Genomic DNA, 12,085 nt, shown 5'->3' with positions numbered 1-12,085 from the left:
CACTTGTATCCTTAATAGTGATGTGATGAGCAGATGGGTTACAAGATATGAGGATGCAAAGACAAAAAGGCAAGCAGAAAGAGCTCTCTTTCGGAGGCAACATGGCTCTCGGAAGGCGTACCCTAAGCATCTAGCAACACTTCCGAATGATATCCATGTTGATTGGTTGCATGAGGAAATGGAGAGAGCAGAGAGCGACGAGGGGCTGCATATCACGGCGGAAGAATGGGAGTATGCACGAGGATGCATGTCAAAGGTACATAGAACTAATGTTTTGCATTAGTTGTAAGTGATTTGCTTTTAATATTTATTCACATTGCTTACACAAATATTGCTTCTATTTTGGTCCAGTGCACTATGTTCAATGCTATATGGTGTGAAGGCAAGCATTTTCGAACACAAAGAATTGATGAAAAGAGAAATACACAAGATTGCGGTGTCATTAGTAGCTTTGAGGGAGCTAATGGAAAAATGGATGATTATTGTGGCATAATCCAAGACATATTTAGGCTTGACTTTTGTCGCTTCTTTGTGTATGTTTTGGATGTCAAATGACAAATGAACGTGGTGGAAAAAGGGCCTGATGCAACGATAAAACGCCATGCAAGTGGATATGTAACTATTGACTCTACAAAGTTCTGGCAAACAAAGAAAGATAGGCTCGTATTGCCACAACAATGTGAGCAGGTATGCATTTTTTTACTAATGTGTTTCATGTATATATATATCTAAGCTCGCGTACCCCTTGACTTTTGATATGCTAATTAATTACTATACTATATGTATTTGAGCAGGTTATCTATCTACCAATGGTGCATGACATCAAATGGTGGTACGTCATCCCTATTGCACCACGTTCCAAAGTGATGTATAATACATTCACTGATATGGAGCATATGGAGGATGTAACAAGCCGCAATGAAGATGATGTCGAACATGCCATTGAAGATGTTGTGATCGATGATCAAGAAATAAGAGATGATCATGATAATGAGGATGAGCATGCCATTTCTCATGATCATGAGAATGACCCTACCATTGAGGATGATGGTGATGTTGATGAGGATGATCAGGACATCGATACCATTATCAATGGAGTACAGAATATCGATAGTGGAATAAATTTAATCGTAGCCTTACAAATTGATCAAATGGATATTGATGTTGATCGTTTGGCAAGGATGGATCTTATTGAAGATGAGACCGAACCCTAACTAATCCGTCACTGTACGTTCTAAATTGATGACATTTCTATCATCTCATATGCATGATTTATTTTTGAATATATTTCATTGTTGTAAATGCATGTAGTGGGATTGTGTAATGATGTATACTGTAATGTACTGTGAGATGGTTTAAAGAAAATAGTTTTTAATTTTGTAAAGGAATTCAGTTTTTCTCTGCCATGCGTGTATTAATCCGTGTATAGTGGCGTGTATTAATCCGTGTATAATAGCGTGTATTAATCCGTGAATATTATCGTGTATAGATGCGTGTATTACTGCGTGTATTAATCCGTGAATATTATCGTGTATAGATGCGTGTATTACTGCGTGTATGTAAACGCGTTTATACACACGTTGATAAATGCACATATACACGCGAACTTAAATGCTAAAATACACGCGCCTGATTCTATTCAACTACAGGCGCGACCATACACGCATTCGTAATTTATCGCGTGTATGAAACGCGTGTATGGCAGCATTGTCTTGTAGTGTAGGATAAGAAAGTATGTCCAAAACACTATAACACGATATGGCTGCATCAAAAAAAATCGTAATTCATTCTTCGCGTCGTGGTGACTTGTCAAACATTGCCTTTCGTTTGACCCAATACCTAATGAACGTAGGTAAAACATGATATATATGATTGAATATAACATTTAAGACGAGGAGTGATTGCTTGATAACTTACTAAAGAATTACGCGCAGGGAAAATGTTGAAGTGATGGACGCTTGCTTGATAAATCGCAGAGATGGCGTAGATGAGGCACGGCGGCGGAGGAATACACACAGTTGAAGGAGGAATACACACAGCTGAAGGAGGTAGAACGAAACGGCGACAAAAGACAAGGACACTTGACATTTACCGAGGACGAGTACCACATTTACCGAGGACAAGCACGACACACATGCGAAAGAGCATGTCCACACGTGCCAAGGAGGACGTGGGGCCGTACTCATGATGATTACGATCAATCAAATTTTGACATGTGTCATCATATGTGTGCAGAGCACGTGGTGTGCCATCATGCATGTCTGCCACGTGTATAGACCGTTAGTTTCTCTGGATAAAGGTGACCAACATTCATTATTCGTTGCTTCTTGCTCTTGTGAAATTTTTCTCGCAGTCATCACCTTCATCTTGCTTCTTACTCTCCTACAGTCAACTTCGTTGGTTGTGAATTTCACGGTATGTTTTCAAATCACTACAACGCAAAGAGGGATCTCGGTGAGAACTAACGTACCCATATCGCGTTGTAGTGATTTTGCCCACAATGGTAATTTGCTTGCATAAATTTCTTGAAAGCACTACAACGCGAGAAGAGGTCTTGGTGCGAACTCTCTCAAGCATATTGCGTTATAGTGATTTGTCCTACTATCGTTCTTTTTTTACTTTTTCAAAGACATCATTTAGATTTTTAAGAAATTATTTTTTTCCTTACAAATAATTGATCAAATTACTACAGCGCGAAGAGGGGAGTCGGTGTGTGTTGAGAACTCTCCCACCCATATCGCGTTATAGTGATTTATCCTACTGTTGTTCTTGTAGTGATTTTTCTTACAATTGTCATTGCCTTTGAAATATTACATCAAATCACTATAACATGAAGAGAGGGCTCCTTGGGAATTCTCCCACACACGTATCGTGTTTTGCAGTGATTTTGGTACAATTTTTCCTTGCAATTTCATTTTCTTACTAATATTTCATCAAATTACTACAATGCGACTAGAGATGTCGGTGAGATTTCTCCAACGCTTATCTCGTTATACTGATCTTGGCTAATCCTTTATTATCTTACACAGAACTTTCGTCATCCTGACATATTTCCTGGCTTGTAGATGGAACCTTTCGGGATTGAGGTTGAGTCTAATGCTGGCCTTCAAGAAACCCCAGATGAAAAGTTGTTCGACTTCCTGTATAAAACTTCCTGTATAAAGTTCGACAGCATCATCGCCATCCTGAAATCTCACGCATGTTTAATTTCAATTTCTCCATCAAAGACATGATCGTTTCTGCTCGTTTGTATCTTGAGGAGAAAGGGCAGCAATTTTAGCAGACCACTTTGAGTGGTACAGTCATGTTTAACGACGTCCAGTACGTACACGTGAATGATATCGTGCCTTCAACAACCCTGAGACAAAAGTTGAACAGGGATGTTTTAAAGGTGCCAGATAATAAGAAGAAGACACACACTAAGTTCTCCATTCACAATCGCAAGTGTCATATCGTTGCTTACCACTATGGATTTATCTGCTACCTGCATGTGCTACTTGAGGATGAAGAAGCAGTAAATGAAAAAATTGAGGAGAATCCAGAGGAACCTCCAAGAGCAGAAGATGAAGTTCAAGAGATTGCGGAGGAGATAAACTTGGCAGAGAGGGACTTAAGTGAGCAGTTGGATATTGATGCGCTCAAAAGAGAAGACACCTTAGTGGTTACAGCAGGTAACAAGCAGCCCTCTATGATAGAGGAACCAGGGGACATTCCAACCCCACTACTCCCCACATTTCCTATTGGTAACAAAGAATATTTATTAATTACAGATATTCAAGCTCTCTTTGACACATAAGGGAAGACTACTGTCTGGCCATCATTACACAGAATCTTGAGGAAGATGAAGATTTTGTGGATCCACATTTGGATAAGTATCTCTTATTGGATTCAAATGTCAAGGACAATGAGTTCCATTCTGCTGCCAGTACATTATCCATGATGTACAAGGATGTAAAAAGCTATGAATCCAACCTTCCCACTGATGGGGAATTTCAGGCTATTCAGCAAAGACTTAATATTTCACACATGGGAAGGGAAGGGGCGTCCTCATCGACGGTCCAAGACACTAACTCAACAATCAATATATGGACAAATTATTTACTTATTAATGACGAAAATCAGGTGTGTTTACTTGTTAATTACTTTTTATCGTGCTGAGCAGCTTATTCTATTTATTGTGTTGGCTCATCACTCGACAATATTGTTTTGCAGCTGGTTGTGTGTTTGAGGATGAGTTTCTCGGTCGCGGAGCAAGCAAACGCGTGGGAGGACTCGGAATGGACTCAACACTGGGAGAGTACATAAACCGATTGAAGTTTCCACAATTCATTATATTCCACAAGAAATTCTCGAAAGACAATGCAGAATTTCCTTTGTTTGCAATCAAGACATTATCCAGACACCTTGGGGCATATCCCGTCAGGTGGAATGTAGACAAAGTCATGCTTTTGGAGAAGCAGTTAGCATTGCCAATCTTTGGGCAGGGCCCTGGAGTCTATGCAGGAAGGAGTAAATATTACTTAGCCTATACTGCTTATGGATTGGCATGTGGGATTAAGGATCCCAATATGCTAAGTGATTATGGCAAAAGGGAGCTTTTGAGATTCACAAAATCGAGGGTTCCTCCAGTTTGCCAGTTACAAGATGTTGCAGAGCCATCTTCAAAAAGGGCAAGGCTTCATGCACCCGAGGATGTTAGTGCGCAGGTTAAGGAGTAGTAGTATATTCCTATCTCTTGTAATAATATGCATATGATCATTTCTGAATTTGAAATGTTAATCATGGATCTATGGGTATCCCATTTCTTTGTTTTGTTACTCGCCATTCTGCATGCTTAATGCTTGCATTAGATCTCCTCCATATATCTTGTTTTCTTTCTTTATTCACAAATTTTACTGCTTGATTAATTTGGGATGCTTTGAACAGTTGCTTCTTTTTGGCTATGTACAAGCTTCCTATATATGTCCACTGATGTAATTTCTCTAAACTGTTAGCTTTTTCTGCTCCTCCACCATGTCTTGTATGATTGAAATACCCGGAGCGTGCTTGATAATGTGTTTTCTCCATTCCCTGGGTTGACCATATTGATAAACTACCATACTTCTTTGCAAACCAAGGGGTATGATGGTATAATATGCTTCAAGAGAATAAAAGAATACATTAATTAGTATATTTTTTAATATACAGTATAAAAACTAGTTCAATGCATAATCAATCTAATACCATATAGTGGGTGGTGTGTTGATCCGTCCATGCATCAATCATTGATCTCTTGAACTCATCTAGCACTGTTTGAAATATCTCATGGTCCTCCTTGTCCACACTTTCTTGTCACAGAACTTAAACATAGTGTCTAGAGATTTCCACACCTTGGCTTTCCGTGTTCTTGCTTGACCATTGTCTACATGGTCTACTACTGCATTGTGAACGCACTTCCATCTATTGTATTTTACGATTTGCACTGATCGTCTTCTTCTACGACCTTCTGGTGTTGGTTCAAATAGAAACCTTCTTGCTTTAACCCCCCAATGGAAGTTTTCTTAGGTACATTCTTCCCATCCTTAGACCTTTTTTCATCTTGTTCAATTTTTGCATGTCCATGCAAACCAATGTCTGATAGAACTTTCTCTAGTGCTTTGATAGATGTAACCTTTGCTGTATTGGGCTGTAGAGTCCATGCAAAACATATATATAAAAACAAGAGTTTTTCAATGATTCTGCAAAGAGCATGCATTGTACAAATGTGGACACTTGACAATGGAATATCAAGAATTGGCTTGAAGTTTGGGTCTTTCAAGTGCCTATCCGGTGCCTTCTTCCAATACCTCTTATCAAATACCTTTGTACTGCACATGCAATATAAGCAGGGACTTTTTGAATTGGCACCCTTTGACACATTGTGCATACATTTTAGAGTTTTAAGATCACCCACCATATGCCACTCCACCTTATATTTTCCCATGCCTTCCACATCCAAGATTTTACCATTTCTCTGCTCGCATGATCTCGGGTATCGATGTCTTATGAAAGACCCAATGCAGAATATCAAAATTCTCTGATTCTACCTGCAATACATAAGAAACATAAGAATGCAACACCCATTAGTGTTTTTTATATGCAATTCTTTTTTCACAAACATATCCGAGTCTAATAAATTTTACCTCAAACGATCCCAACGACAATATATTGTTTTCAGATTGAACACTAAACCATCTAGGCTCATCTTTTAGAATAGATGTATTAAGTGCCCTGTTCATCAGTGTGATGGTAACCCTTTCTAACTTTCTCTCCTTCTTCACAATTTGACACTCATCAAGCTTTAGCACAAATTTGAGGACACCATCACATTCTTCAGGAAAAACTTCAAACAACTGAACAGCATATGATTGTAAGGCCTCCAAGTCGTAGAAAATATTATTGTATCTATTGTAGACCACATCTCCTGTTGGTGCAGCATAGGTGTCTTCAATATGAAATGGGGGTCCTAGTGCGTGCAGTACCTCTTCGTTTACTTGTTTACACATTTTTTTTACCAAAGAAGGATTTGGCAATAATGATCCTTTCATACTAGAATCCTTCATCTTTTCTTGCAAAGTCTTATAAATGGCTGAGTACCCTCTGTGTGATATACCAGCCTCATCAAGTATTGCCTGGATGTCCTGTGGATTGAGTTGATTATCTTTGAAAAAGTCGTCTATTTGCTTTTCTGAGACCTTCTTATATTTCTTATCGTTCACATCAGTGCTTCTCCATACTGGCAATAATGATCCTTTCATACTAGAATCCTTCATCTTTTCTTGCAAAGTCTTATAAATGGCTGAGTACCCTCTGTGTGATATACCAGCCTCATCAAGTATTGCCTGGATGTCCTGTGGATTGAGTTGATTATCTTTGAAAAAGTCGTCTATTTGCTTTTTTAAGACCTTCTTATATTTCTTCTCGTTCATCAATGCTTCTCCATACTGGCGATCTAAAAGAAGACTTTTAAATGTGCACCAGAAGGTTTTGTCGTTGATTCTTTATCAGGGTGCAATAATGATCTGATATCATATTGAAATGCAAAAATTGATATACATGAACATATGCAATAATGATTGCTATTCATAAAATGTCACAATAGAAACAATAATCCAGTTAATAGAAAGGAGTTTACTTGATTGCATGTATTCTCTTCTTGATGCCACCACCTCCTAGCTTCATTTGCTCAATATCCCTTAGTTTTTTTTATCGTTTACGGAGACCTAATGAGGTCTGCTTATGTCTTAATTCAAACATTTTTTTTTCAAGCCCTGAAATAGTTTCCTTATTGTTTAATAACTTCTGCACACAATGCTCCATGGTTTTCTTCAAATGAATGTTCTCCTTCTCAAACAAATCTCTTTCTAATTTAAGAACATTGCTTGTTGCTTCCAAATGATGTGTATATCCTAGGAGCCCATTATAGCCATCTCCAACAAAGTTAAGCAGAGATGTCGTATTCCTAAATGGGGGGGTGGAGTTTCTAAAAGGGTCTTTTCGATATAACCTCCCATCAATCCATAAATCTATGTTTTTCTTCCCTTGCATCCTCAACATTTCTTTAAAAGCAGTACACAAAGTATTAGGTTTATTTCTCTTACTTAGAGGTTCATATTCATGTTCAAGCTCGATGTGCAGGAGGTTGTAAATGTCTCTTTTCTCTGTATTCCTCCTTGCTCTTGATCCCTCTGCCATCCTCTTGATTCTCTCTATGTTCCTCCTTGCTCTTGATTAGTAGAAAAATCTGAATGAAAAGAGAAAGGTGCCAAAATAGTAAAAAGAAGTAAAGATTCCAACTAATTTGCAAGAAAAACCTTGATTTTAAAGGTACCAATACCTGCAAACTTTGATATGTAATAACTTTGAAATTTGAGGTAAAGTTTCTTGTAGGGAGGGAAGTCGAAAACCTTCGAAATTTGAGGTGAAATTTCTTGCAGGGAGGGAACTCGAACTATTTTTGGATGATCCTTGGTTCAAATTTCAAGAAATATTCTATTTTCGCTTGTACGTAGAGATTTTGAGATATAAGCCATTACACTTGGAGAATTGACCAATTCATTGTTCACGTAGCAATACATATAGTACATGAACAGATTGAAGACTTCGAGAACTGGCAATATTCTATTATTTTTATGTACATTTAAGAATAGAAATATATCTTCTATATCTCAAGAAAATGCCAAGAGAAAATACGCCAAAATCAATTTCACCTTATTTTTTAGGCTTTTTGGATTATCTCTCTCTAAGCTTAGTTGGCACTTCTTAGAGGGCCCAAAGTTGAGTCTAAAATTTCCCTAATGCATCATGACCATCTCCATGGGAGCTTACATCCTCAAGTTCTAACACGGGACATGTTATGAGAGGAGTAAATTCATGAAATTGTATGTTTCCACATTTCTCATTATTTATGAATTCTCCTAGATACGTTTAGATTGGGATGTCTTTCTAAATCCGGGCGATCGTAGCTTACTTTATGCATACACGGGTGATTCCATACATGGGTGAGAGTATGGGTTGCATCGTCTTGATTTATAAAGTTTCTTATGATTATTTATATTTTTAATCAATCAATTTATTAATTGATTGGCATAGTTAACGTAAGTGCAAATCCTTTGTTTGGATAATGAAGGTGAGGTGGTGGTGGTGTGGTCAGGGAGATTTTGAGACACTCGACTTTGGGTGTTGACAAAATAGTATTTGATTTTGTGATGACGCACGCTATTTATTTCATTTTGGGTGGTGTCTATATTGTCAGTGATGAAAGATATATTTATTGGGACATGTGAAAGCTCCCTTATGCATATTTAATTTTACAAGATATATAAACATTTATATAAGTTAAGGTTTACAGTTATTTTGAGTAGTTTGGCTTTCACATTCAATAAAGCAAGCTATTTTTGTTGTGATGACGCACGCTATTTATTTCATTTTGGGTGGTGTCTGTATTGTCAGTGAGATGGAAGATATATTTATTGGGACATTGAAAGCTCCCTTATGCTTATTTAATTTTACAAGATATATAAACATTTATATAAGTTAAGGTTTACACTTATTTTGAGTAGTTTGGCTTTCACGTTCAATAAAGCAAGCTATTTTGAGTAGTTTGGCTTTCACGTTCAAGCTATTTTGAGTAGTTTGGCTGTCATGTTCAATAAAGCAAGCTATTTTTGTTGAAGTCAACATCTTTGTAAAAGTGGACACTATTTTGAGCCCCACAGGGTATTTCAAGAAATATGATTAAATACACCAAGAGAAAGCATGTGCTCACCCTTGTGTTGGGAAAAATTGGACCCAATCTTGTGTTATGTGCAAATCTTACTTTATGCCATGTTAATTTTTATTTTGCAATTTATGTACAGGCCATTTTCTTCCAATCACTTATTATTAGCATGACTTGACTTTACGATAGTAGGGAGACACTATTGCTAGGTTTCTATTCTTTATATAGTAACATGGCCTTATGAACCTCAATTTTCTCATCCATATAGATTAGGAACTTATCTAAACAAGTTTAATGGGATCCATATATGGTAAGGAATGTGCACTCGAGAGAACTAATGTATGGGGCTCTATTGCATCATAGGTTAGTCATATACACCTCAAGGGTAAGACTATCATCATTCCAATTCACATTTTGTAGCTATTGGTTGGATTTAGTAAGAGATTAACCCATACATGTTTCAATGGTTTGGGTGCTCCACCCCCATGCGCAAGTGGTTGGTTTACTAGTTGTTAATGGTGTGAGTTGATATTGGGTTAAGACTACTTAGACTCAAGAGACATAAGAATCTCTCTCTCTCTCTCTCTCTCTCTCTCTCTCTCTCTCTCTCTCTCTCTCTCTCTCTCTCTCTCTCTCTCTCTAAACAAGTTTAATGGGATCCATATATGGTAAGGAATGTGCACTCGAGAGAACTAATGTATGGGGCTCTATTGCATCATAGGTTAGTCATATACACCTCAAGGGTAAGACTATCATCATTCCAATTCACATTTTGTAGCTATTGGTTGGATTTAGTAAGAGATTAACCCATACATGTTTCAATGGTTTGGGTGCTCCACCCCCATGCGCAAGTGGTTGGTTTACTAGTTGTTAATGGTGTGAGTTGATATTGGGTTAAGACTACTTAGACTCAAGAGACATAAGAATCTCTCTCTCTCTCTCTCTCTCTCTCTCTCTCTCTCTCTCACACACACACACACACATAAGCTACACATTGGTATGGATATGCAATTTTATGGTCAAACTTTTCATATGTCTTCCTTGTTGAAATTAAATTGATGGAAAAACGTCAACAAGTCCAAACTATCATTCTACTCTGCCAAGTCAATGACACTTAGTTCATCTAAAAGTTTGAGATTATTTCTAAGATCAAGCAAATTGGCTACTTATGTTTTTCCAGTGTTTGGTTATGGTGTTATAACATGTTAAAGATCATTATGCTTGCTTCCTTAGGAAAGATTTTCAAATGAAATGTAGATGTGATACATAAAGTTGATACGACACAGGCATCTCTTGAAAATTATAACCAAATGAGCATGAAGGAAAACCCATCTACAATTTACTTAAAGTTTTGAAAGCTTGTAAATGGTTGTAACCAAGCACATGTGAATACCGCTTGTAAATGGTTGTAACCAAGCTTGTAAATGGTTGTAACCAAGCACATGTGAATACCGCTTTTCTTACCCTCCAACAATTAAACATTATCACAAAGTTGCATAATTTGTCGTTGTGTCTTTGCAATCAATTAGCATGCATGGCAAAGGAACATGTTTTTTACTAAATTAAGGAAGGCTACAAGAAAAAAAATCAATTTTGATTAGGGTATTCAATGTGAAAGACAACAATTGACAACGAATTTTTGGGTTCTGACATCAATTTCTAGATTTTGGGTCTTCTCTATGAAACATGTTAAGAGTATTGCCACAACACTCTAAATTTGGATTTACGACAAAGAAAAATCTAAAATGATATAAACATAATTTCTTACATCTCTATGAATGAATTAAAATAAATGTGGCTTTCAAGCCTTCTACCATTCTCTCTTTTCAAACTTCATATAGTGCTCCTTGCATCTTTCTTGAAATGAGTGAACACAACCTTTAATCAAAAGTTGATTTCAACACGCTACTTGTACATCCAAAATAACGAATGAAAAACATTCCTTGACTTGCCTTGCAAAGCTAGATATACTCATAGTTTGGGGTCAAACAATTCAATTCTTGATGTGCCTTTGTCAACCAATTTCTTCTTTTCACCCAACCTTCGTAAAAGACAAGACTAAAATATCTTGTAACCTATGTGGCTAGGGAACAAACTCAATTATAGACCAAAAAAAAAAAAGCTATTTATATATAAGCTAAAAAGAGAATCTCCTTCTCTTGACTTCTTTTTCTTAGCATCACTCTCTCAAAAACAAAGTTAGTTACAATATACCAAACAAAAGCTATAGACAATAATTGTTCAACTACTTATAATCAATTTGGATCAACTAAAAAACGAAGGCCGAACCAAAGGTTTTGACCCCAAATGATGTGATGGTGTTATAAGGATCACATGCATCACTTAGCTATGTCAATGTCATTTACACTTCAAAGCCCTCAAATATGCAGATGGCTAGGGTTTTACACTCTAATAAGATGAACCATGGATCAAAACTTACACTTCACGCGATGAATTTTAGGCTGCCCTTCAAAAATTGAACCTCTACACTCGTGATTTTTAGTGGTGCTTAGAGGCCTAAGCACTAGAGATCATCACAACTTACGATTACACATGTAGATGAGATTTTGGGTGCCCTTCAAAATTAAGCTTGTACACATGATCTTTACTGCTTAGAGGGCCTTCTTCCCTCCCTTTTTAACCAACAACCAAAAAAAAGGGGGAGGTCTTTGCTGCCCATTGCTCACAAGGAGCCTTTTCCCTAGGCTTGATTTTTTTTGGTATTCTCGACATAAAAAACATATTTCTCAAGCATCATAAATGACATGTAAATGGTGAAATACTTGAGAAGGCCCTCCCTTTTTTGGCTGTTGGGGGGGGGTCTTTGCTGCCCATTGCTCACAAGGA

The 12,085-nt window shown here is 37.3% G+C and overlaps 1 protein-coding gene across 1 annotated transcript; it reads left to right on the top strand.

Annotated features, from left to right (window-relative positions):
- Positions 1-529: 529 nt before the first annotated feature.
- LOC147607884 (uncharacterized) lies at positions 530-1,214 on the top strand. Its single transcript, XM_086790130.1, has 2 exons — positions 530-687; positions 795-1,214. Exons 1-2 carry the CDS (start codon positions 559-561, stop codon positions 1,212-1,214), a joined length of 549 nt encoding a protein of 182 aa, XP_086646256.1. The 5' UTR covers positions 530-558.
- The last annotated feature ends 10,871 nt before the right edge of the window (positions 1,215-12,085 follow it).

Source organism: Cibotium barometz, chromosome 54 (assembly GCF_041138505.1).
Source record: "Cibotium barometz isolate CiBa-2024 chromosome 54, ASM4113850v1, whole genome shotgun sequence".
Taxonomy (NCBI): domain Eukaryota; kingdom Viridiplantae; phylum Streptophyta; class Polypodiopsida; order Cyatheales; family Cibotiaceae; genus Cibotium; species Cibotium barometz.
This window is presented reverse-complemented; position numbering and strand designations above follow the sequence as displayed.